The 26342-nt window shown below is 48.8% G+C and overlaps 1 protein-coding gene across 4 annotated transcripts in view; it reads right to left on the bottom strand.

The window, feature by feature from the left end:
• The window catches only part of UACA (uveal autoantigen with coiled-coil domains and ankyrin repeats), a 369235-nt gene that overhangs the window by 36721 nt on the left and 306172 nt on the right, over positions 1–26342 (bottom strand). For all 4 annotated transcript variants that reach the window (XM_078682980.1, XM_078682983.1, XM_078682984.1 and 1 more), the window contains exons 8-10: positions 21355–21536; positions 20025–20062; positions 17025–17102 (exon numbers count right to left, since the gene is read on the bottom strand). In XM_078682980.1, coding sequence (XP_078539106.1) covers positions 17025–17102; positions 20025–20062; positions 21355–21536 — 298 coding nt within the window. The remainder of the gene's footprint in view (positions 1–17024; positions 17103–20024; positions 20063–21354; positions 21537–26342) is intronic.

The following is a 26342-nucleotide window of genomic DNA, read 5'->3' as shown; positions in this document are numbered from 1 at the left end:
ACCGACCTGCTTTATGGGTGTTTTTCATGGGTGGAAACCTACAGGTGCAGAAGAAATCCTGATCCCTTGTGTTGTGCAATACTTAGAGAAGGGCAGTACCATTCTTCAGGGGTTTGCCTCCAGGAAGGGTATTGTAGCAGACAGGCTGGAGTTTTCAAACTTGCAGCTCAAGTAGCAACTGCCCGACACAGGAGCGAAGAAAGCTTTATTGAGTATTAAAAACACCCTGCAAACCTTCCTGCCCATTTGTTTTTTTTTTCAGAGCTTTATATAGCGCTAACTTGACCCGAATCGGGTATCGGAGCGCTTTACATAGCACCAGTTGCATTACATGAGGACACGTTATTCTTTGTTAGGCACAGGGAGATTAAGTGATTTGCCCAGAATCACAGGATGTTGAGTGTCATTGCCGATACTGGAACCCAGTTCCCCAGAATAGAGGTTGACTGCCCTAGCCATAAGGCCAACTCCTCTCTGTTATCAAGTCCGATATTTACCTCAGAACTCTTCGACACTCACATCTCTCCGACACCTTGGAATGTGGGGAACACTGCTTGCACACAAACCCCTTGGTGCAGTCCCCAGAGCTCACCAAACACACCCAAAAAATACAGGGCAAACAGACAGAGCAGCACAGGTGAAGGACAAGCAAGTTTCACAAGCTTTTCCTTGGGTTTCCTTGCTTTCAGCATACTACTACCCCTCTCTTGCATCATCTCAAACCACTTTTACTATGCAGATCTCCCAAACAAGCCTTTCTAAACCCTTCCCTCTGACTCGCCCCCCCACTCATCCCAAACCTCCCCCTGCTGCTATGATCTCCAAATAAATACTTTCTAGACCCCACCCTCCTCTATCTCTCCACTATCCTTTTCAATCCAACTAACAGACTCACACATCCACCGCTCAAAATATTTTCATATGTCCCTATACTAATTCACCACTAATCCTGTTAGGCTTCCGGAGTAGCGTCCAAAAGTGTTTTGATGCCTCATCAGGGGTACCAAGCACTATGTAAATGCAATTTACAATTACTCACAGCTCTTCCTCAAGTATCCATTTAGCATAATCTTTCTTAGAGCTCTTGTTGGTTAGTGCTACTCCACTTTACTGTTCTTTAATTCTTTCACATCACTGTCTACCATGCAGCCTTTTCCCAGCCATCCTGGACTTGCCTTTGTCCTAGGCTCTTCCACTTCATCATAGCAATAGGACGGTGTGAGAGTTACCCCCACTTCACTTCTATTACTCTTGTACATGAACCCACTTTCCCCTGCTAACTGCATACAGTCCTTAATATTGATGGGTTATGTTCACCAACTATTCCTCAGGTTATAGAGCAGTATGACTATGCACAATGCCACGCTCATCCAAGAATGCCTTCCTCTTCGCTAAGGGACTGCACGCGTTGGTCAATCATCATTTCATTTGGTAGTCATTCTCGCCTAAATGCATTTAGCAATAAACACAAACACAAAGTCCCTTTATTCTTCTAGTGAGCCATGGGTAGGTGGAAATGTAGACAATGTACTAGTTTAACAATGTATCTTCTGGGGGCGTGGCCAACAGCATGGGCGGTTAGGACGTGCCACAGCGGAGCTAATGCCGAGCTGCCTCAAAATCCGACAAAATCCCGAAACTGTAGCATCACCGAAACGACGGCTGGGAACCTGATGGTGTCCTGCACCAGCGGAGGGCGAGAAACGAGCAATATATTGGCGCTCAGGACGGAAAAATCACTCCGAAATCATCCGCTCGTGCGCCCGACTACACCAATATGGCGGCCGCCGGCGACTGAGCGAGCCGAGCGAAGTACAGGCTGGATCTTGGCCCCACTGCTCGGACCTGCGGAAGGTGGGTGGAAATGCTGTGAGCCTGCACACCCCGGACCGGCGCTTGCATCTGCCTCCCATCCCCGGCGGAGAGCAGCCACCACGGAGAGACCTACACCAAGATGGCGCCCGGAGTGGTGAGGGATCGCCGGCGGCGCTGAGAGCCACGATTCGGTCCCCCGGCCTCCTGGCATAAGGAGATTGACTCCGGTGGTGGACCCAGTGGGGCGCTGCAGCAGTCTGGGGGCCGCGTTGTGAGCCACCCTTCCACCGACGGCGGGAACACCCGGGGAACGGAGGACTGGCCCCGCCCACTACGTTGAGACACGACCTGCATGACGGTGGGGACCAGTCGAGTCGCACCGTGGTTTTGACCCCTGTGGAGCAGCAAGGTACGTGCAGAGGCACGGCAGGCGCCGTTTCGCCTGTGATGACACTCCAGCCACGGTAAGGGAGACCGGCGGGGCCCCGGGACCCTCACAAACCACGTGACATTCAGGCGGGCAGTATGGCTGACTAGACGTGCCACACCGGAACTCCGGCCAAGCTGCCCCGTATTTCGCCTGTAATCCGTCAAAACCGACCTTGCAGCGCTGCCAGAGCATACCTCTCATACTCTGAGAACGGGAGCGAGTTGCCTGAGAGGTCTCGGCCCTCCGGAGCCGGTGGATCGCGTCTGAGGAAGTTGACGGCGAGGGGACGGCGGCCATGATGGCGGCCGCGAGGGAAGAGGGACCGCGGGTTGACTAGAGCCGCGACCGGCGGGTCCACAGCCGACGCCCTCCGCCAGGTGAATCCGGAGACCTACACACATTCAGAGGAGACCGAGAGCCTGCGGCGGGCAGGTGGAGATATACGTGCGGTGATCGGTGACCTGCACCAAGATGGCCGGCGGCGGGAGATAGAGCGACGGGAGAAGACACCCGGCTCCTGCGGCGACGCACCACTGAGGGCGGTGGACCAGACACCTACGGTGAGCGGAGGGAGTGAGGGGGACGACCCTCGCCGGAGCACCATCCCATTTCCACGGGCGCCGCTCTCATACGGAAGCGGGGATCCCGGCATCTTCTCCTGGGCGGCTGTGCGGTGAGGAGATGGGGAAGAATAACCCGGCACCCAAACCCCCGCGCCAGGGACCTATGGACAATTTCGCAGCGCCACGGTCCATGGCAGACCATCCAGGCCCCCACACCGACACGGCCATGCTACTGGAGGCCATCCAAGCGTCCAGAACGGACATCCAGGCATCGCGATCTGCCCTAGAGACCAAGATTGGCGAGGTTGGAGCCGAGGTGACGCTCCTGCGCCAGGACTTCCGGAACCTGACCGAAAGAGTAACGGCAGTGGAAGACAAAGTGAAGGAAGACGGGGAGGCGATCACTACGCTCAAGAAAGACATGGCAGAGCTACAGGTTGCGCACCGTCACCTCCAATGGAAGGTGGACGATGCTGAGAACAGGTCCAGGCGCAATAACCTCCGCTTTGTAGGTTTTAGGGAGGGGATTGAGAAAAAGGACATGGCCGCCTTCCTCCTGACCTGGCTGAAAGCTACTTTCCCCGAGGCGCCATTTTCTACATGCTTTATTATTGAAAGAGCACATAGGGCGCTTCTGGCCAAGCCTCCTGAGGGCGCGAGACCCAGGCCAGTTATAGCGCGCTTCTTGAACTTTGCCGACCGGGACCTTATTCTGAGGGAGGCCAGGGCCCTGGGAGAGATCCGCCTTGAGAACACTACAATAATGATCTTCCCGGACTACAGCCAGGAGGTTTCGAAACAACGCCGCTCCTTTGACGCGGTGAAGGCGAAACTGAGGTCCCTGAATCTTAAATACATGCTCCTCTTCCCCGCCAAGCTGAAAGTGATATATAAGGACAAGTCTATCTTTTTTGCCCACCCGGAAGACGCTTGGCAGTGGTTGGAGGAGCGCCCTATCTTGAACAGTAGGGAGGCGGCCAGTCGGGACGCAATGGACAGAGAGGTGAGGGACAGATCGAGCTGGGAGCGGCCGAAGCCGCAACGACGGAGGTTACGGAGGACCCAACACATGAGCGCGGCGACGCCATATAGGACCCGAGGATCGGCCAACAACAGGGGAGGCAGATCGGAATCCCCAGGCAAAGACCCAGTGGCGGGATCAAGGTTCAGCAGTCTGAGGCGAGGGGTACGCTCCGAGGGGGATGACGTGGAGGGATCGGAAGGCCCCTCATCCGGCGAGGAGGATATGGACTTCTTGGGCGAATCGCTACACCCCTTGGCTAAGGAGATCCGACAGTTAGAACAAGGCTCCTCGGGTCAAGACCCGATCGTAGATACTCAGGACTCTCATTCTTGAAGGCAGGAACATGCAGCTCGGATGTGATAGCAGCTCGGCGTCAAGGAGCACGCAAGTTGACACACCCCCTACAGTTTCTTTTTTGGGTGTCTGAACTGAACACAGTTTAATCTGGGGAGGGATGTGCGGGAGGGCGAATGACCTACTCCCATGGATGGTTTGGTCCCATGTTGGGGCGCAGCTAGAAGGGGAGGGTGGTGGGGTGGGGGAGGGGGGGGCATGTTGGTACTGTTGTTTCCTCACGTTGGGGAGTTGGGGAGTTGGGGGGGGGAGGGGGGTGGTGTCAGTGAAGCAGCAGAGCTTACCCTTGCTACTGCCCTGGACCCGGGATCGGTCACTCGGTGGTCAGTGTGAAGTGCAATGGCAGGTACACTAGCTGAACCTAGCCGGGAGGGCGCTGGGGTAAAGGCGCTAACCTGGAATGTAAACGGCCTGGGTTCCAAAATTAAGAGGGGCTTGGTCAATGCCTATATTAAACGCATAGCACCAGACATCATATTCCTCCAGGAAACACATTTGAGAGGGAACCATTGTGCTTTTCTAGCACGTGGGCAGTACACAGTCTTAGCACACGCGGGATACACGACGGGCTCACGGGGCACAGCAATACTCATAAGGAAAACGACGCCATTCACGGTGACACACACTTGGCTGGACCAGCAGGGCACGTTCGCAGGGGTACAGGGGACATGGAGGAGGCGCAGGTACACGCTGCTGTCAGTATATGCTCCACCCAAATTACAAAACCGGACGATGCAGGAGATCACGAACATACTGCTAGCCACTGCTGACACGACACAGATTATGGGAGGGGACTTCAACGATGTGATGTGCACGACCAGTGATAGATCGGGGGACTCTCACGCAGTGACGGCAGTGACCGCTTTGGCCCGTAGAATGGACGCGATTGGTCTCACTGATGTGTGGCGGTGGCTCCATCCTGTGCAGGCAGCCTACTCCTTTTACTCAGGGGCCCACAAGGTTTTTTCTAGATTGGACTATATATTCACTACGAGGCAGGAACTCTCGACGGGGGACTTGGCAGAATATAGGGCGAGGGGTGTCTCGGACCATTCCCCGCTGTTTGTACATATAGGACGTGGTAGGGGGAGTAGAAAGGCACAGTGGCGTATGTCGCCGTGGGATCTCCAGACTCCTGGAATTCTAGGGGGAATTAGAGCGGATATCAAAGTCTTTGTGGCGGAAAACGAGGGGTCGGTGCAATCGGGAGTTACGCTATGGGAAGCCATGAAAACCGTGTTGAGAGACCGCTTCAGCTCCAGGGTGGGGGAGGCCAGAAGGAAACGCACTGAGGAAATAGCGCAGGAGGAGGCCAACATCTTGACTCAAGAAGCTGAATACCACAGGACGAAGGGGGAGGGACATCTAAGGATTCTGCTAGACACTCAACGGCTATACAGGGAACTGCTCACGGACGAAGCGCGCACGCAGGCGCTGGCCACCCTTCATCGCCTGTATGATGTAGGCGACAAATCCGGGAAACTCATGGCATGGCTGAGCAGGCGGGAGCAAGCGGCCAGATGGGTTGATTGGATTGGGCTCCCGGGTTCGGCACGAGCATCAACAGATGTCGCGATAGCGGAGGCCTTTGCGAACTATTTTGAAGAATTCTACAAGGCTAGGGACCTCGGAGATTGCGAGGTGGTAAGGTCGTTCCTGGGTAGTATGGAAGTGCCGCAGTTGACCCCCGAAAATAGCGAGGCTCTGGACGCCGACCTATCCCTGGAAGAAATTACGGAGGCAGTGGCAGTCCTGAAACCTGGGAAAACCCCGGGACCTAACGGCTTCCCGGCGGAGTTCTTCAAACGGACGGGGGACCTCCTGGCACGTCATTTGAAATCACTTTATGTGGGGGCGTTTGACTCCGGAGGTCTCCCGCCGGACCTGGCCCTGGCCACCATAATCCCGATCCATAAGGAGGGCAAGCCCAGGGAGGACTGTTCTTCATATCGCCCTATTTCCCTTCTGAACAGTGAGAATAAAATCCTCGCCACCATCTTGGCACGACGACTCCGACAGGTCATAGCGGACCTAGTGCACCCGGACCAGTCCGGGTTCCTGCCGGACAGGGCCACTAAACTTAACCTGCGGCGCACCCATAACTGGCTCCAGGAAGTCTGTGACAAAAGGGAGCCACACTGGTTTCTCTCATTGGACGCGGAGAAGGCATTCGATGCGGTCCACTGGCCCTTTCTGATGGGAACGCTTGAGCGTTTTGGGTTTGGACCCAAGTTCCGACAGTGGGTGAGTCTTCTTTACTCGAACCCGAGGGCGAGAGTGCGGATTAATGGGCGAATGTCGAGAGAATTTGCGATAGAGCGGGGGACACGTCAGGGGTGCCCGCTGTCCCCACTCCTCTTTACCCTTACGATTGAGATCCTGGCGATCCGTATCCGGCTCAATCAGGAGGTGACTGGCTTTCACTGGGGGGCCTCGGCAACAGACCAGGAGAAGATCTCCCTGTACGCCGATGACGTGCTGCTATATGTGACGGACCCGGCTAGGACGATCCCGGCCCTCTTCAAGGAACTGGGCGAATTTGGGGCAGTGGCCGGACACACTATAAATTGGCATAAGTCGATTCTCTACGACCCGCAAGGTGAGCCGCGGGGGGAGTGCCTGCCTGAGTTGCTCATTCACACTACGGAAGGCTTCCGGTATTTGGGGGTGTTTATCACCAGGGATAGGCGGCGCTCATACGCCGACAACGTAAATAGGGTAGTGGTGGCAGCGAAGGCGGAGATGGATAGATGGAGACCGCTACCGCTCACCATGTTAGGCAGGGCCGCCCTGTATAAAATGATCCTGTTACCAAAGTTTTTATATGCCCTGCAAAATGAGTACTATCCCTTACCAGAAGCGACACTGCGGACAATCCATGCTGACCTTCGCTCTTTCTTGTGGCTGGGGAAGCAGTCCCGGGTGGCACTCACGACCCTGCAGCGCCACCAATACAATGGGGGTATCTCGCTGCCTAATCTGGAGGCCTATTACTGGGCAGAACACCTTGCCCCGATCAATGCCTGGTTACACGCCCCGGCGGACCATCCCACTTATGCTTTAGAGAGATCCAAATGGGGCAACAAGACGGTATTACACTTCTTGTATGGTGGGAAAGGGGGCCACCAGCTCCTACCAGCGACGAAGATCACCCTGACGGCGTGGCGCAGAGCGACAATCAGAATGGGCTGGCATGAAAGGCTCACCCGACAGACACCCCTATGGTCGTGTAGATGGCTGACAGAGCTACATAAACTGAAGGGATTCCACAGGTGGGATGACATTGGCATCTCCACGGTGGGAGATGTCATAGCAAAGGGGGAACTTAAAACTTTCCGGGCGCTACAGCAGGACTTTGGCCTCCAGAACACCCAATACTATAAATACTTGCAGTTGAGACATGCCTGGAGAGCTCAGCACATATCGCTCACAGACATACCCCAGTTTGCACCACTTGAGGGCCGATTACTACAGGAGCAGATACAGAGGGGGGCAATATCTATGACATACAAAACACTGACAAATAATATGTTGGGAGACTTGCGGACACTCAGGGAGAGGTGGGAGGCAGATGTGGGCACGATGGAGGACCTGGATTGGGAACTAGCACTCATGCACCCGAGGGAAGTGGCCATAAAATCGAGGCTTCGCCTCATACAGTTTAAGATCCTTCACAGGGCCTACTTCGATAGAGTGAGGCTTGCCCGGATGGGGAGGGTGACCGACACCTCTTGCATACGATGCCAGCGTCAGACAGGCGATTTCTTCCACATCATCTGGGGCTGCGTAGTGATACAGGAATATTGGGGTGAGGTATTCAGGGAACTGAGTATGATATTGGAGGTGGAGATTCCTAGGGATCCCAAACTGGCGCTTTTGGGCATGTCGACGGAAGTAGACATCACACGATACCTGCTCATTTTCCTGCTGCTGGCTTTGGTAGTAGCAAAGAGAGACATAGCACGAATGTGGGGGGCGCCTGGGAAACCCAACCTGGATGAATGGAGGAGAGGCTTAGATATGTATATGGCGGCGGAAAGAGTGACCTACAAAGCTAGAGGGTGCCCTCGGAAATTTCGAAAAATATGGACTAAGTGGAGGCGCTACCATGGACTGGAGTAGGACTGTCCGGGGAGAATGAGCGGGTGGCAGGGGAGACAGCCGGGGAGGCACGTTTGTCACTGAATCCGACATAGTTTCTGGAGGGTTTGGGTCGTTGAATTACCTATATACTGTGTCAAGACTTAGAGGATGCGAGAGACTCGGGGGTCGAGGGGGGTGGCGGAAAAGGGGGGTATGCTGCAGAAAAGGGAGGGGAGTGGGAGGGCGGGAAGAGGGGCTTTTGATAGAGGCTTCTCAGTTGCTGACTTTATCGGGAGTTAAGGGGGGGGGAGGGAGTTTGGGGTGAAAATGAAAACAAGTTCGTCACGATGAAAGCTATGTACCTGACATTGAAAAGTTGCAGAATATCGGGAAGAGCGGAATGTTGACGCTCCCCCGAATTGTTTTTGTCTCCTGCACCCATGTTCCGCCTGATGCAACAATAAAAATAATTTAAAAAAAAAAAAAACAATGTATCTTCTGCACTCAGGGACCTGGGGCAAGAACGTCCTGACAAACATACATATTACACACCCTGCCTTCTAGAGGGAAGGCCAGAATTGTAATGGAGCAGAGTCCGGAGTCAGACTTTTCCATAAATCAGGGTAACTCCTTAAATCTGTGACTCATTACGTGGAGGACTTTGGCCTGACTCAAGAAACAATAGGGCCCCAGTGCATTACTTGTAAGTCATCGTAGCTCATTAACAGGATTCCTTTCCAAACTCATGGGAAACTGCACCTCCCTGTGGGCTGACAGAAACTGTTCTCAACAGCTTGAAAAGGAAGGAGAGGCATGTGTCCCATTTGTTCCTCGCCTCACCCCAGTCATATCCAGTACGGACCACATATGGAAGACAAGCTCCAATAAAAACTACCATAGGCACAGATCCTGACATAAAAGGAAGCTCAACCATGGAGCATAACCAAAGTACTTGTGAGTAGATTTTCCTTACGTTACATGCATGTCTGGCTCCTTTCATTCCAAACTTCAAAGGATCGCACAGCATTGTTTCAATCCTGCCACTTTTTGTGGGAACGAAGTTAGAAGCGGACTTCTGTATCGGCAGGCATGGAAAAAAAGGAACTGATGCCAGAGCACAAGGGAGGGATAAATATATGGCTTCACTCTGTCACACGTGGGGCGGTTTGAAGCAAGCGCTGACCCCAATGGCACCACTTAGCAGTGCACAGAAGAACTGCTACAAATAACTCCAGACCTAGTTTGGCACCTTGTGAGGAACATGCAGTTAGAAATGAGCAAGAAGTACTCAAACTGAACAATTGTGCCTTTTTGCCAATATCTTATCAAAGTCGGAGAAATCTCATAATCCTTTTTTAGCTCCTCAACAAAGGCTTTTGTAGGGATGAGTTCTTAAGAGTAACAATGATTCACATTAGGTGATTCAGCTGCTAGAGTGAGTAATTTGTAAGAAAGAAAATGCTTATCATACCGTTAGGCCCATTAGGTGCCAGTGCGGACAGCCTACTGGGGGTGAGACAACCACATGTTTCTCCCAGCAATACAAGGGGAGGCAACATTTTGACTGCTGTATGTACCGATTCAATGTGATTGATCAGGATGAATTTACGCCATGCCCTAATTCTGCTTCCACTTCCCAACCTCAACATCTATTCTGGACAAAGCTGCCTTAAACCTGTTGCAATAAAATACGGTGGTAACCCAGTATTTGTCAGAATCTGAGCTTTGAATGGTATAATATACAAAAATTATACTGTCACATATGTTCAACAAGTCACTTCTACCTTAGTGAAGAGTCTGATAGTTGCAGCTCATCACACACCCATGTTGACAAGCGAGCACAGGAGTATTGTGGAGTATTGACGCAGATGCTTATGTAGAATTCTTTGGGCAAGGCAAACCAACCGCTTCGGATTATGGTAAACTGTTCGGCCACTTTGTGGCGTGGTTGCAGACAACTTTCTTTGCTATATTTGCAGACCTCTATAACATTTGGCATTATCTGGAGTGTGTATGCATCTATTTTGATCCAGATGAAGACCTGAGTCAATTAACTAATTCTGCCATAGGTTGAAACGTCAATGCTAAAATTTCCAACGCTTGGATGCTATAAATGTTGATAATGGGAAAAACTGTAAATAGGAAAGTCTGCCCCAAATTGTACTAATTTGTACCTGATGAACAAGTTACTTACCTTCGGTAACGCTTTTTCTGGTAGATACAATATCTGCCTGTGGATTCCTCACCTTGTGAATATCCCCTTGCACCAGCAACATCCGGAAATTCTTTTCGTAGCCTCGCGCCGACGTAGACTTGGATGTCATAGTGACAGGGCATCGTTCGCGACTCCGCTGACGTCACCGACGCCTATAATAGGCCCACGCCGGCATGATGACATCAGTTCCGCCCTTTTTTCCGTGCCTTCGAGGCACACGGACGGACCAATGACAGTAGTAATGTACATAGCATACACAGTACACAATAGTCAAAATAACACACACAGTGTGAAGCAAATGTAAGCAAACATATACTTGACCATAAAATAAATACAATACAGATATACTGGTATAGAAGAGTGGACAACGGGGAGGCGGGTGGGTCAGTGAGGAATCCGCAGGCAAATATTGTATCTACCAGAAAAAGCGTTACCGAAGGTAAGTAACTTGTTCTTCTGATAGATACATCTGCCGTGTGGATTCCTCACCTTGTGAATAGAGTCCCACAGCAGTCCCCACTCCCGGAGGAGGGTGTCCACTCTTCTAAAACAGGAAATCCTGAAGGACACAACGCGCAAAGTGGTCGTCCCTCCTCACTTCGGAATCCAAGCAGTAATGCTTCGCGAAAGTGTGGAGGGAAGACCAAGTTGCCACCCTACAAATGTCCTCTACTGGAACACCTCTAGCCAATGCTGAGGTTGAAGATTTAGCTGTTGTAGAATGAGCCCTTATACACTCTGGTGGTTCCTTACCGGCCAAAGAGTAGCAGATCTTTATACAGAGGACGATCCATCTTGACAAAGTTCTTTTATGGACCGCTCTTCCTCTTTTGCAGCCAGCAAACCCAACGAAGAGCTGGTCATCCAATCGACAGTCTTTAGATCTGTCCAGGTAAAAAGACACCGCCCTTTTGGGGTCCAGGCGGTGTAACCTCTCCTCCTCCTTGGAAGGGTGCGGGGGAGGATAAAAGGTAGGGAGGGTAATGGATTGACCAAGGTGGAAAGGAGTCACCACCTTTGGGAGAAAGGCAGCCCTGTTCCTAAGAACCATTCGATCAGCATGAATGGTCAAGAATGGGGGCTTGGAACTAAGAGCTTGAAGCTCACTTACCCTTCTTGCTGAGGTTATTGCAACGAGGAAGACTGTCTTAAGAGTCAAAAGCCTCATAGGACATTTGTGAAGAGGCTCAAAGGGAGCACCCATCAAAAAGGTCAAGACAAGATTTAAGTCCCACTGAGGCACAACAAAAGGAGTATGAGGGAACTTATTTGTGAGGCCCTTCAAAAACCTTAAAACTACAGGAGATTTAAAAAGAGATGGCTGGTCAGGCAAGCAGAGAAATGCCGACAGCGCAGAAAGATAGCCCTTAACTGTGGCAACAGCAAGCCCTTGCTGCGCAAGAGAGAGGGCAAACTGGAGAACATCAGACAAATGGGCTCTCAAAGGGTCAATAGATTTCTCCCCACACCACGTGACAAATTTTGACCATCTATAAGAATAGATGGACTTAGTGGAGTCACGCCTGGCTGACAAGATGACATCCACCACGTCAGGCGGGAAAGAAAAGGAATTCAGGTTGCCCCGTTCAATCTCCAGGCATGAAGGAGCAATGTCTGGAGGTGGGGGTGTAGAACCTGCCCCTCCATCTGAGAGAGGAGGTCTGCCCTGTGAGGGAGACGGAGCGGCGGGTGAGAGGAGAGGTGGAGAAGATCTGTATACCACTCCCTTCTCGGCCAATCCGGGGCGACCAATATGACTTGGGCCCGGTCTTGGCGTACCTTCCTCAGAACCCGAGGAATCAAAGGTATGGGAGGAAACGCGTAAAGCAGTTGTCTTCCCCAACTCAACTGAAACGCGTCCCCCAAGGCTCCCTGCATCGGATACCGGAGACTGCAGAATGACAGGCAGTGAGCATTCTCGCGAGTGGCGAACAGGTCCACCTGAGGAGTTCCCCACGTCCGGAAGACGTGACGAACCACCTCCGGGTGAAGCCTCCACTCGTGGTCGGCCGAAAACTGCCGACTGAGACTGTCTGCACGCACGTTCAGAACTCCGGCCAGATGATTCGCCATCAGACAAATCTGATGGTCCTGAACCCAGGACCAGAGACGCAGAGCCTCTCTGCAGAGACACTGCGACCCTACTCCTCCCTGCTTGTTGATATACCACATCGCGGTCGTGTTGTCCGTCAGGACTTGGACCGACCGACCGCGAGGGGAAGGGAGGAAGACCTTGAGCGCCAAACGTATCGCCCGCAATTCTAGAAGGTTGATATGAAGCAACCTTTCCTCTGGAGACCAAAGACCCTTGACCTCCAGATCCCCCAGATGAGCACCCCACCCTAGAGTGGATGCATCCGTTATTACTGTGGCCACCGGAGGAGGCAGCTGAAAAGGCTTCGCCTGAGACAGGTTGCCTTCCACGCCCCACCAAGATAGATCCGCCGCAGCTTCTCTTGAGATCCTCACTGATTCCCTGAGGTCTCCGTTTTGTTGATACCACTGCCTGCGGAGGCACGACTTGAGCGCCCTCATGTGCCAGCGTGCATGGTTGACCAACAGAATGCAGGAAGCCATCAGACCGAGCAGACGAAGGACCTTCAGGACTGGAACAACCGCTCCATTGTAAAATAAAAGAATCATTTCCTGTATGTCGCAAATCCTTTGAGGAGGAGGGAATGCACGACATACAGTTGTGTCCAGTACAGCACCTATGAACAGGACGCGCTGGGAGGGCACCAGGTGAGACTTGGGTACATTTATCGAAAAACCCAACCTGTACAACAACTGGGTTGTCTCTTGCAGATGTTGGAGCACTCTCTCTGACGACTCTGCTTTGATCAGCCAGTCGTCCAAATAGGGGAATACAGGAATCCCCGACCTTCTGAGATGCGCTGCCACCACCGCCATCACCTTGGTAAAGACTCGAGGCGCAGTAGTAATTCCAAAAGGAAGGACCGCAAACTGATAGTGTTGCGATCCCACCGTAAAACGGAGATACTTCCTGTGCGACTTCAGGATTGGGATGTGAAAATATGCATCCTGTAAGTCGAGCGACACCATCCAGTCTTCTTCTAGCAGCGCTTGAAGAACCTGAGCAAGGGTGAGCATCTTGAATTTCTCCTGTTTTAGATAAAGATTCAAGATCCTGAGATCCAGGATTGGACGAAGTCTGCCATCCTTCTTGGGAATCAGGAAATAGCATCCCTGACCCCTTTCCTGCTCTGGCACCACCTCTATCGCACCCTTTCTTAACAGAGTCAGCACTTCCTCCTGTAGAAGCAACAGATGTTCCTCCGTGCAATAACCTTGGCAAGGAGGGTAATTGGGAGGGAATTCCCGAAAGGGAAGGGCATACCCATGTTCTACAAGATTGAGAACCGAAAGATCTGATGTAACCGATTCCCAATCCTGTAGAAAATGGGTAAGCCGACCCCCCACCGGACCCACATGATCCTGAATGGCGGATCTAGGGCTGCTTTTCTGTGGCTGAAGGATTGGAGGAGGTGGAGGAGGAAGAGGCCTGACTTCCACGAGGACGCGCTCTTTGCTTTCCCCTGTAAGACCTGTACATGGAATTCTGCTGCTGCTGCTGCTGTTGATGCTGTTGATGCTGACCTTGTCGGTAATTCCGAAAGGAAGAGCGACCGAAACCCCTGAATCTCCTGTTGGTCGAAGAGCCTCTGATCTGGAGACCTAAAGATTTAGCAGTCGCCCTACTGTCTTTAAATCTCTCCAGGGCCGTATCAGCTTTTTCCCAAAGAGACCAGATCCATCAAACGGAAGATCCAGCAAAGTCGCTTGAACATCCGCCGAAAAGTCTGAGGATTTCAGCCACGGTGATCTTCTAGTGGCGACAGCAGTGCCCATGATACGCGCCACAGAGTCAGCAGTGTCCAGACCACTCTATCACTTGGGGAGCCGCTGCCTGTGCATCCGAAATTACCTCCTCAAAATCCTTCCTGTTGGCATCAGGAATCTTAGGAGCTAGAATACGCAAAGAATCCATAAGGGCATGCACATACCTTCTCATCAGACAAGTGGCATTAGTCGACTTCAACACCATGCTTGCAGAGGAGAAGGTTTTCTTAGCAACCTGATCCTGTTTCTTTGCCTCTTTTTCACATGGTACTTGGGGAAAGGCACTCACATTCTTTTTGGAGCAGGCTGCTTGAATGACTAGACTCTCTGGTGATGGATGAGACATCAAAAAAACAGGGTCTTCAGGTGCAACCCTGTACCTTCTTGCCACACTCTTAGATACTGCAGGAGCTGACAGTGGTTTCTTCCACACCTCCAAAATGGGCTCCGTTAAGGCGTCATTCAACGGAAGTAATGGCTCTACCACAGAAGTAGGTGATTGGATTTAAATTCCACCGTTGGCAAAGTTAATTGTAGAAGTTCTGCAGCCTTCCTCATCACCATATGATAAGGCTGGACATCTTTAGAAGGTGTATCAGAGCCTGAAGGCAACTCCCACTCCGGAGAGAAATCCAGGCTACCAGCGTCAGCCAGTTCCTCAAAACAGTCCTCATCCAATTCACCTTCCTCCATATCAGGATGTGACTCCATATACCTTCGCTCTTCCAAAAGGCGTTGAGCCTCCCTTCTGGACCTCTCCTACACACGCCTCGCAGCCGGATCCACCAACGGCTCCGACGGAGTCGGGATCGACGTCGGTATCGAAGCCGAAGGCCCAGCGGGATGCTCTTGAGGCCGTTCTGGAGCGGGCGACGCCGAAACCGGCGCCGGATATTGCCATGGCGGCTTCGGAGCCGGCATATAGGGCATAAATGGAGCAGGCAGGAGGATAGGAGTGAGGGACTCCTAGATTGAAAGCCAGAGGACCCATGGGACCCGAAGGTGCGCCAGAGGGGTACCATGCCCTTGAAAAGACACCATACATAGCGTTCAGAAACGCCGATGGGTCCTGGCCTGGGGCTGGAAAAGGAGGCTGTAAACCCTCAGGCTGGTCTTGAGGAGGGATCGGATTCGGCTCTTCAACAGGCGCGGAATCCACATCCACCTGAACCTCTTCCTCTTCTCGGGCTGAGGACGGCGCCGGAGATGGATTCGAAACCGGAGTCGGCGACTGCACTCTCGACTCCGAAGGTGAGGCCTCACCTTCAGGTTCTGAGACATCCAGCGTAACCACCTTAGAACGTACCTTCTTCGGTGACCTCGAGCCTGACTCCTTACCGGAACGACGTCGGGACTCATGTCTCCTCTTCTTATGCTTCCTCTTCGACTTCGAAGCATGGTCTGAAGCGGACCTCGAATACGACTCCTCCCGAGATCCAGATCTTGACTTCGACCTCGATCTTCGAGAACGAGACCTCGACGATTTTCCATTTCCAGCCTTCAGCTTCGCTACCAGGAGCTTGGTCTCTCTTTCCCTCAGGGCCTTCGGGTTCATCTTCCGACAAGAGGAACATCCATCCACATCGTGGTCAGAGCTCAAACACCAGATGCAGTCCGCGTGCGGGTCAGTAATAGACATAATTTTTCCGCACTCCCTGCAGGGCTTGAAGCCGGTCTTCTTTGTCGACATCGTCGAAGAGACAAGAAACAAAGAAGCAGAAAGTGGTAACAAAAAGGCAACAAAGTACCAGTTGGCTACTGAGATTCCCGAAACCGTTAGCGTCGACGACGCGGAAAAAAGGGAACTGATGTCATCACGCCGGCGTGGGCCTATTATAGGCGTCGGTGACGTCAGCGGAGTCGCGAGCGATGCCGTGTCTCTATGACGTCCAAGTCGGCGCGAGGCTACGAAAAGAATTTCCGGATGTTCCTGCCGCAAGGGGATATTCACAAGGTGAGGAATCCACACGGCAGATGTATCTATCAGAAGAATCCAAGCATCTTTATATGTTTGTATTGTATCCACATTTGCACAATACTTTCACCTTTCACGAATACTGCAACACTGCACTTAGTTTGATCTTTGGAACACCTATATTGTGAATATAATTACCAAATGAGATATTAGAAACAGTATATGTTTCATTAAGAGGGGAAACTCGAACTCAGTGTGAACTTTTATTTGTAATGTATCCTTTACAGAGTCTTCATTGAGGTGTAAGCGACTTGTTGAACATATCCTACTGTAAGACTGACAGCAACTTGGAACCAAGGAATGAGATCAGTAAGAGGTAGAATGTTAGGTCAACACAAGACTATTATGGAGAGGCCTGGTGCTCTGCTAGGCATGGTTATACCCCGAACTGTGGTTACTTTCATTCCTTGAGGGGAGCAGGACGGCTTTGCTCTCTTTTCACAGAAGGGTATGTTTAAGGACAATGGAGTGACGAAAAAATATTTCCTCCAATGTAATATATATTTTGCTGCTAAAATACACTATGAAATATTTGCCTAAACTACTTCCCAGATCACTTGTTGCACGTGGGTCCAGCAGCAAAAGACAGGATCCTAGTAGTCTTTGGATCCTAGTAGTCTTTAAAAAGACGAAGCTGGAGGCAGCTGGTCTCATGTAGTGACCACATAACAAATATGACACTAAGTGAGTAATAGCAGACATACCTGATGCTGCTGCTGCTGCTGCTCTCGAAAGATTTGCTGCTGCTTCAGTTTTTCCTGATCTATCGTGTGGTGCCACTTCTGCGAAAATAAATAGACCATTACACATGGGGAAAAGGCATGCAGCTAAAAATGACAGCAACTCATTGTCAGGCTTACAAACTCAAGTAATCACACAGTCATTCCCACAGTAGAAAAACGTAAATCATGCATCCCAAAAAAAGAAACTGAATGTCTAATTTGCCAACTGGCATGGAGGCAGGGTGCATGGAGGGAGCAGAACTTGTACGTGGAGATGAAGTGTGGGTAAACCACGTGCAGTCGTGTAATCTTGCACTTTGCAGCCGGTTGTGTGCAGCTTTGAGACCATACCAGAATGACTCGAGGCCTATGAGCTCAATAAGGTTGCAAGAAATGATCCCGGAGACCGCCTGTCCTAGGGACTTAGATAAGGAAAACTGTGAAACAAAGCCACAAGATAAGGTGCACTGCCTGGATGAAAAGTGCCCAAACCTTGAGCCCCACATTTAGAGGGCCTTGAGTTTAATAGCCACAAAACTGCAAGTCCGACCACTCCACCAGCATCACCCCTTCCTTCTAGGGCAGCAGAGCAGCCGCATTAAACTACCTCCTAAATAAACTACTTTAGCTATTCCCTGTTGATTGGCACAGATAGACAATTGCATTAACGGATAATGTTAAACTGAATAGTGCATCTAGATTATGCACCCAGCTTAGTTTAGTCTGGTACTTACCCTAATATCAGTGGCTACAAAAGGCATGCCTGGGACAGGCTGGCAGGCAGAAGGCATGATAGACGCCATAGGAGGAATACAGATGTTGACTCATAATACTCTGTCTTGCCCCAGATCCTGGACATGGGAAAGTTTAAACCCGGCAAAATGCACAAATTTAGAGCATCGTCTACAAATGCATGAGAAGGCGTGAACAAGCAGTGCGCGTATGTGCATGGTTCAAGCTGCTCTTGATCTGTTGGACTGTCTAGTAAGGAGTGCCTTAATCCTCCCGCATCCCAGGAACCAAGGGAAGCCCAGTCAGTTTACAGTCTACTGTAAACTCGCAATCTCTGCAGCTGAACTGTCTACACTTCTCAGAAACTGACCGTATGTAAAGCAGCCTTATACGCTTTCATAGCTGCCTTGAACCGTGGAACAAGCGAGTGCCAAACCCAGAGCGCAATATTAGGGCCGTCCAAGAGTTCCCTCACTCTGGGCTGCAGAACAGCTCATGGAACAGAACTCAATATCCAGATATGGAACGTCTCAGCGCTGATTAACAGATGTGTGTCATGCTACCGAGCACAATGACACGCCTTTTATAACCTCTGAAGAATGAAAGCCAGAGTGGACCCACCACGGTTCAAGTGTCAACCTATGGCTGTGACGTCAAACATGGATCCCTGCAGCAAATGTATCAGCCCGGAGAGCCACCAGACCCGACTTGTGGGATGGAGACATGTGAAGGCAACCATAAATTTTGTTAAACTGAAGCGCAAACGAGTCTAACTCACCCTTGCAACCACTGAGCAACCTCTACCAACTCTCACATGGCAGCGTACAATGCAGACAGTAAACAGACAGAACAATCCACCTAGAATTACTTAAAACTACCCAACTCAGACAACCAACTACAGAAAAACTCTGATATACTCTTTCATAACACAAATAGACTGGCCTATATTCCACTTGGTGGCAGTGTTACACAGTACATTAGGGTAAGAGAAAAGTTTGGAACGAAAATTGATAAGCAAAACAATGGAAACTAAGTGGAAGAGAAAACCAATGAGCAGTAAAACAATTATTACTATAAGACCGCTTAAGAATTGACGATTTGTTTCGGAGCTTAAAGCCACACCTAATCTGGGGGTATGGCCTAATTTGATTTTGGGCACAGCACTGTCATAGGTAGGTGTGTGATGCACATACCATATAAAGAAGGAGGAGTTTGAGGCAGCGACATCGGAGGATCAGCTGTCTGAGGATTGTGCGATGGTGAGGGTGGACACAGAGTGCTTAGAGCATTGCTCCTGTAAAGCTCCTTCTCAATTATTCCGGACCCTCTCTACAAATGAGTGCATGCTACTGATCCTCTCCAGTAAGATATCCCCAAAATTAGGAGACAGTGGAGCATGCTTTGGAACATGTCGTTATGACGCAAACACTTTCCATTTCAAAAGACTGTTCCCCATCATACCTTTGCCCCTATAGTAGGGTGTACGTGCATATCAATCTCGGAGTTATTTTAATTGCCTTATTTTAAATTCATTGTTTCTCTCTTTCATATTTGCTGTTCCAAAATACACATTAACGAATTTATTCACAGAAAAGTTACCCATGAAAAACTGTTGCTTTTCTCACTTTTACAGCCCAATGTTTCACCCTGATCTGAAAGAATGTATTCACATTCCGTAGTTATGCTAAAAAGGGCACGCGATTGCAGGATTTCAGAAGACGTGTTGTACAAGTGGATGACAGAGGAGGCCTAAGCAGGTGGACCCAGTCTGTCTGCTCCCTGCCTGCTTCACAGGGCAAACCATACTCTGTCTCCAGTTCGACACTCGCTTTAAAATGATGGCACTCCTTCAGCCCATGACATGCGGCTCCCAAGACCCATGGCCCTGGAAACTTAAGGGACTTCACAACTGCGGGCTGTGTGATCTTGGAGTCCATGGCCGCATCAATGTGACGCGGAGGCTACTGGAATGAATTCATATTAGCTAAATCTACATAGTAAACCATTAAGGGAGGTGGGATTATGAGAGAAGCCCTCGTCACCTAAAAGGAAGGCGGTAACAACCTGTTGTCAGGTCTGAGTGAAGGACTGCAGGGGACGGACAAAGGGAGGTGCCATCACGCGTTTAAAGGAGGTGCAATGGGAAGGACAAGCATGCCAAGCTGCTTTTCAATAAAACGTTTAATTCACTTGCACTAGAGTCCTAAACAGTCTCCGAGCACAGACATTATGATTAAAGATGAATCTTACCGTGGGCAACTGCGGGCCTTTCCTGATCGATTCGCGCCCTACAGAAGACAATAACAAAACCAACAAGTATAAATATTTGTGTAAAGCCGTTTTCCAGTAACTATCAGATCTACAAGTCAGACATGCATAAAATGCTACTCTGGAATGAATGCACTGAATATCGACCCCAGAATATCGATGGACCCAACCTCAAAGACAAAATATCGAAAAAAAACATTGACCGGTAAGTAAGTCTAGATTTTATGTACCTAACTGCACATATATGTGCCTACGCAATACATATATCTTCAAGGTACATAGATGTAGAGTTAGGAATAGTAAATCTACACTTCCCTCTATACACTTACCTTTTGATATTTTGACCCTCAATATTCTGTCCTCGATACAATACTCTGGGGTCGATATTCAGTAGTACAATTCTGTGGAAATATCCAAAATGTACATAGAACCTCGCAGTCAGCTGTAGCAGACCGCTAACATTGTTGATAGTGGATGGCCTTTCATTCTATAAAATGGCAAACTACTTCAAGTCTCAACACACACCAGACTAACCACCCCCACCAACCCCAAGCTCTAGAACATGTCACTACCCAACTATAAACTGAACTCCTGGAATGACAGGTTCCATGAGCCGTACAAAAGGGGGTGGTGATGGACGGAGCATCTGAACCAATCAAACACTCACACCCAGTCAAAAGATCTGGGTTTGATCCATCACCGTTCTTTAGGCCACTCTGCCACCCCAGTTCAGACATGGCTATATGCAAATCAGTCTGACCCTGTGCCTCATGGGAACAGTCCAGCCCGAACTGCCAAGCCATGCCTTCGCTGGACCGGAAACAAGCTTCAGAGGACCGGTTTCTGGCATTACAGCCGTCTTCAGCCCAGCTTGCTTGAATCCAGTGGCAAAGTGAGCAAGGGACTCACGTCTGAGCATACCCTGCCACACTTATGGCGGCCAAAGCGGTACAAAAGGGGGTGGTGATGGACGGAGCATCTGAACCAATCCACGAGCCAGCATTCCCAGTTTGCAGTCCAGGGCCAGGGCATTTCATTTGAAAAAGCAACGCATTGTAGCATTTATAGTTCTTGACTCAACTCAGTAAGGTAACTTGAACTAAAGCATCTGGATACGACAGTTTGTAAATCAAAGAGGTTAACATATCGTCATATGACTTGGGGATGCAGGGAAGCCTGCATAATGTTAAACTTTCAATCAGGTTTTACTGCTTGTAATCAAAGAGGCTACTTCAAACCCTGACCAGGTGGATCACAGAGGCTACCAAATACAAAAGAAAGAGGCAAAGTAAGATCTGAACAATTGCTGCACCTTTACTAGTGTTTTCCACGGCAGCCCTGATCATTGACAAAATCTCCAGATTGTCCCCAATTCTGGCGTAGTAGGCGCTGTCGTGGCCCAGGGAATCCAGGAGGTTCACGTCTGCCCCATTCTTCAATAAGACTTCCACAGCATCCCTACAGCCGTATTCGCAGCCGAGCATCAGGGCGGTCCTAAGTGAAAGCAAGGTTATAACAGGGTGATTAACAATGTCCCCATGCTTCCATGCAGTCCAAAGAAAGATGGGTAGTTAAAACAGTCTACTAGTGTAAGGGTACACCATACTGGAAACAATTCCCTGAAGGCAACAAGGAAGGAAAGGAGAAGGGGAACATGGAAGAGTTGGGGCTAGATGAGGAAAGTAGCGCGCTACTAGAAAGTCAGAGAGAAAAATCCGTAAGGAAGTATGCAAAGGGATACACTGGTGGAGGACAGACAGGTGTTGGAAAGGGATGAGGGTGTAACCTACAATCCATAGGAAGTGGTAGTAGGAAAGCAGAGGGGAAGCAAAGACAGTCCAGTGGGCTAAACAAATGTGGTGGATGGTAGAATAGAGGCGTTCACTGTTGAAGGAAGCAGTAGGATAGCAGCGGACAGAATACAGCGTACATCATGTTGAAGGAAGAAGCAGCAAATACTAAAAAAAAAGGGATCACAAAGGAAAGAGAGAAGGTCCAGGAGAGAACATTGTCATTATTAAGCTGACAAGCTCGGGTTAGCTACTGCCTAAAAAGCAGATTTAAAATCAGGTTACAGAGGGACATCAACAATGACCTTAGGGAGGGTGAGAGTGCGAGGGGTGGGCAGAGAGGGGTGGAATAAAGTGAGGCTAGATGAAGAAAAATAAGGGATTATTCTAGAAAGATTAAAGACACTGTTAAAGCAAGTGCACTAAGGCAGCACTTGCTAATTGCTGTAACTGTGCTGCTCAATGGACCATACTACCTCCGCATTGTGCGAAACTGATTATGGGATTCAAATATGGTGACAAAGCATGCGTATATTGCCTTGTATTCACCTTTACTCAAAGTTCAACATACCGGATATCTTCATCAAGCGCAACCTTTGGGAATGTAACAGCTTTCTATGCTTCATGGCATGGTAACCAGTAACAACCTGGCATCAGTGAACTCAGGAATGAAGTTGTCAAGAATGGACTTCAAACAGGTTTCCCATGAAAACGTGAATTGTTTTCCAATGAAAGAGGTTCTGCACCACGACCACCGAGGATTGACATCAAGCAGTTCAACACAATTGATGCATTTCTCAAGGTCAAACCTCGAATATTCTTTAAGTGTTCATTTACATACATAGAACGACTGGCTCCCAGTTTTCCATTATTCCTCATCATAGAGGACTTTTAAAAGATCTTCAGGAGGTTTTCCCTCCATTAGGGCACCAGCTCCTTCCTTGCATCTTTTAGTTCCGCTTACAAAATTGTTGAACCTATTTTCGAACCTACGCAAGGTCAAGACTTGAAACATTTCATGGAAGCTGTCCTTTTCAATAGCTAAAACTAAGCAGGACTAGCGAGATGTAGGCTATTTCTAATATTGCTGTTGTGGTTTTTGACATGGATGATTTATTTGAAAAGTGCCACTCTGATTAACCCTAGCCGAGTAATCATTCTAGCAACTTTGCCACCTAACAAGACAGTCAGCAGGTTGACTATATCCGCCTAGAAAAAGCATATTCTGCTCAAATGGATGAGACTGCATCTGCCTTGTTAACAGGGGAAGCCATCGTAGCAGCTCTTTCTTTTCCCTTTCTGCTATTCTACCTCAGGGTCCCATGCATTTGCTGTTTGCACTTTTACCTCTGCGAAATAACCCTGTTCTCCTGCTCTTCACAGTCTATCACCCCTCCCCCCCCCTGCTACGTCAATCTATTCCTGTAAAGAGTCCTATTGCTTTAAACGGGGGACATCGTTTACCACGCATCCATTTCAACGTGGTACTTACAAACACATCGTGGTTTTCACTACGCAAGTCGTTACACCGACTTGCACTGGAGGACGCTGTTGACTAAGGAATAGTGTAAATTCAAATTTAAACATCATGCCTTCCATGCATGCTTCGACTCCTCTGCTTGGTCTCCTATCTCATTTGTCTGCTGTTAGTGCGGTCTTAGAAACAGAAGAAACACTCTCACCATTCACTTCATTTTTAGCCTAGTTAGTTTGTTTTTCAAGTTAATTCCTCCCTATTCTTAGACTTGAAACTTCTTACAGTTTCTGTAATAATTTGGACCGGGCACGGGAGCCGGTATCAGATCGGTGTTTTTCCTTGGTGAAAATGTGCACATTTTCATTCATTTTTTCACAACTTTGCTAATTCACCAAACTGGAAAATTACCAGTCATGGATCATCAAATTCCGACTCAAGTTACGTTTTCACTAAAAGGGTAGGTAGGTATCTCTTTTCTATTGCCGAGACTGGAATTGATTTTGGTATGGCTTCGGTTGTCCTATGTACTTGCCCTTCCTTCTTCACTAAGATAAATTCAGATTTCTGCCCATCAAGGCAGCTCATTTTCTTTTCATAGTTACCGCCATAGTAGAGCGGTCATTTCATAAGCTGGCTCTTGAAAAGGCTTAAAAGTGTTACTTCAGCAAAACAAAAGATAGGAGGCATATAAAAGAACAGTTTCCTATCTAGATTCATGCACTATGAACCCGCTGTCGGCGGGGTTTCGCTTTTAGGGAGAAATAGGGTTGCAATGCTGGGAAAAATGGGTTACTTCAGTTAGCAGCACTTCGGAAATTATGCATGCTGCTGCATTAAGAGACGTCCACACTACCGTCAAACACTACTACCCGGTCTAATGTCAAGCCAGATTTGCAGGTAGGGCAGATAACGCTGAAGAATCTGTTCCACTGAATCATGCAGTTATTCCACCTCTCAGTTGAGGGCAATGCTTCCTTTCTATCGCAGCCATGTGTAGATTGTTGAAGATCCCATGATGGAGCAAGAAAGATTTATTAACAAAGTTCTCATTGTTCATGAACTAGTCATCCAACTACCTCAATCAACTCACTTACCTCATGGAAATCTCAGACGTATATAGATCAGAGCGCTGCAGGTACCACAAGGCTTGTGGCTGGTGCAGTCTTTGATTGTACACATTTTTTTAAATGCTGAGTATTCCTTTGTTTACGTTTTTTTAAACAAATGCGAACTACTCCAGCACGAACTAACTGCTCTGAAATCAAATTAAAATGAGAAGGGGCACGTTTCTCAACTGCACATAGCTGTACTTAATGCTAATGAATCACTACAGTTTTGCTACAATCTAACATATATACTTAAACTAAATTACGAAGTTACTGTGGAACAGAGAACAGAGAATTCCTGGAAAGTAAAAAAAAAAAAAGGTGGTATCCAGAAATACCAATTTTACATAGCAGACAACTCCGATGTAGGTTATTTAGCAGTGCTTCGAGCCAGAGTAAATGGAACCTACACTGCCATTTGAGAGTATGTTAAGCGTTTTGGTCAAGGGAAGCAAAAAAAGTACGGTGAATATGTTACTGAATTAAAGACATGGATTTCTATGCTAAATGTTTCTATCAAATATCCATATGCACTACATTCAGTTGAACAGCGTCATTGTGATTTTGGATGAAAAGAGTTTAAATGGGTTGCTACAAACTGTGAGAGTATACTGGCTGGGCGTGTTTTGAACAGAAATTAATCAATTCTACCTAACCTCTAAATTTAACAAATTAAGAGAAATACGATTAAGATACAGCTGTTTAAGTTAGGGGAGACAGAAATATGAAATACAATATTAAAATAGGGAAACATTTGATACTTAAAAACATGCAAAAATCCGCTGAACAAGTATGTGGGCTTTTTAAAGATGTGTTTTCAAAAGGCCCAAATTTGGCTGTAAATGTGTACTGTTTGATATATGTTATATATAAAAAGTACGACACTGCATGACTGTACCTGAATTTTGTTATGGATTGTTTCCTTTTGTTTGCAAACAAAATACAATTTTTTTTTTAAAACCATGTAAAAATGTCTAGTCCAACGAAATACATCTTATAAATTTCAACAACAGCTAATACCACTCAATGTAAGAGAAAAATAACCACCATTGAGGGAATATGACTCTTCACTCCGCATGTTATGAATCCGCATGCTGTCACAACGTGGTCGTAACACCGACAGCGTGTGACAACGCATATCATTACTCCGCAAGTCGTTACCACCACTTGCGGAGGTGGGGGCGCTGGATGTTGGAATAGTAAAATTTACTATTCCAACTCCAGTCTGTGCAGACTTTAGGGAAGGTGTTGGATTTTAAATCCAACACCTTCTCCCCCCCCTCCGCAAGTCGTTGTAATGACTTGCGGAGTAATGGTATGCGTTGTCACAACGCGGTCGTTGTAACAACCGGGTTGTGACAGCAAGCGGACTCACGGATGCGGGGTGAAGGTGCTTCACCCCATTGAGGACATCTGGCTCATTATTACGCAGGTAACTCGCTAGCCATTGTGATGACTTCCATGAATTATGCAACAGAATTGTAGGAAAATGAAAGAGTTTGAAATTAATCCACCAAATATTGCCTAGTTTTGGAGGGCTAGGATCAAACTTGAGAAATGAATTACTACTTCAGAATTTTAGCAGCAGTGATCTACTGATTCTTACAAAAAAGTTCAATCCTCGATGATGAAACAATTCCAACAAATACATGGGAGGTTCCCGTTAGAGGAAGCTCAACGTGAACTGGCTTGTTTAACTAATTGGTACAGAACGGATTCATCACATTTCGATCGAGTTGCAGCACTATCAAATTAATAATCGCGGATACTCTTGATGTCTCGTAACTAAGGAGGTGGGAGAAGTAGGCTGCTTTAGAGGCGTTCTCATGTCGGTCTACAATGTACATATGTGGTGTAATTACTGAGTTTGTTGGAGCCAGTAACATCTTTGAGGGGTAGATGCACAGGTGGAACATCTGCAGTAAAT

The sequence above is a fragment of the Lissotriton helveticus genome, chromosome 3_1 (assembly GCF_964261635.1).
Source record: "Lissotriton helveticus chromosome 3_1, aLisHel1.1, whole genome shotgun sequence".
NCBI lineage: Eukaryota > Metazoa > Chordata > Amphibia > Caudata > Salamandridae > Lissotriton > Lissotriton helveticus.
Note: the sequence above shows the minus strand (reverse complement) of the source record. Positions and strands in the feature narration are given on the sequence as shown.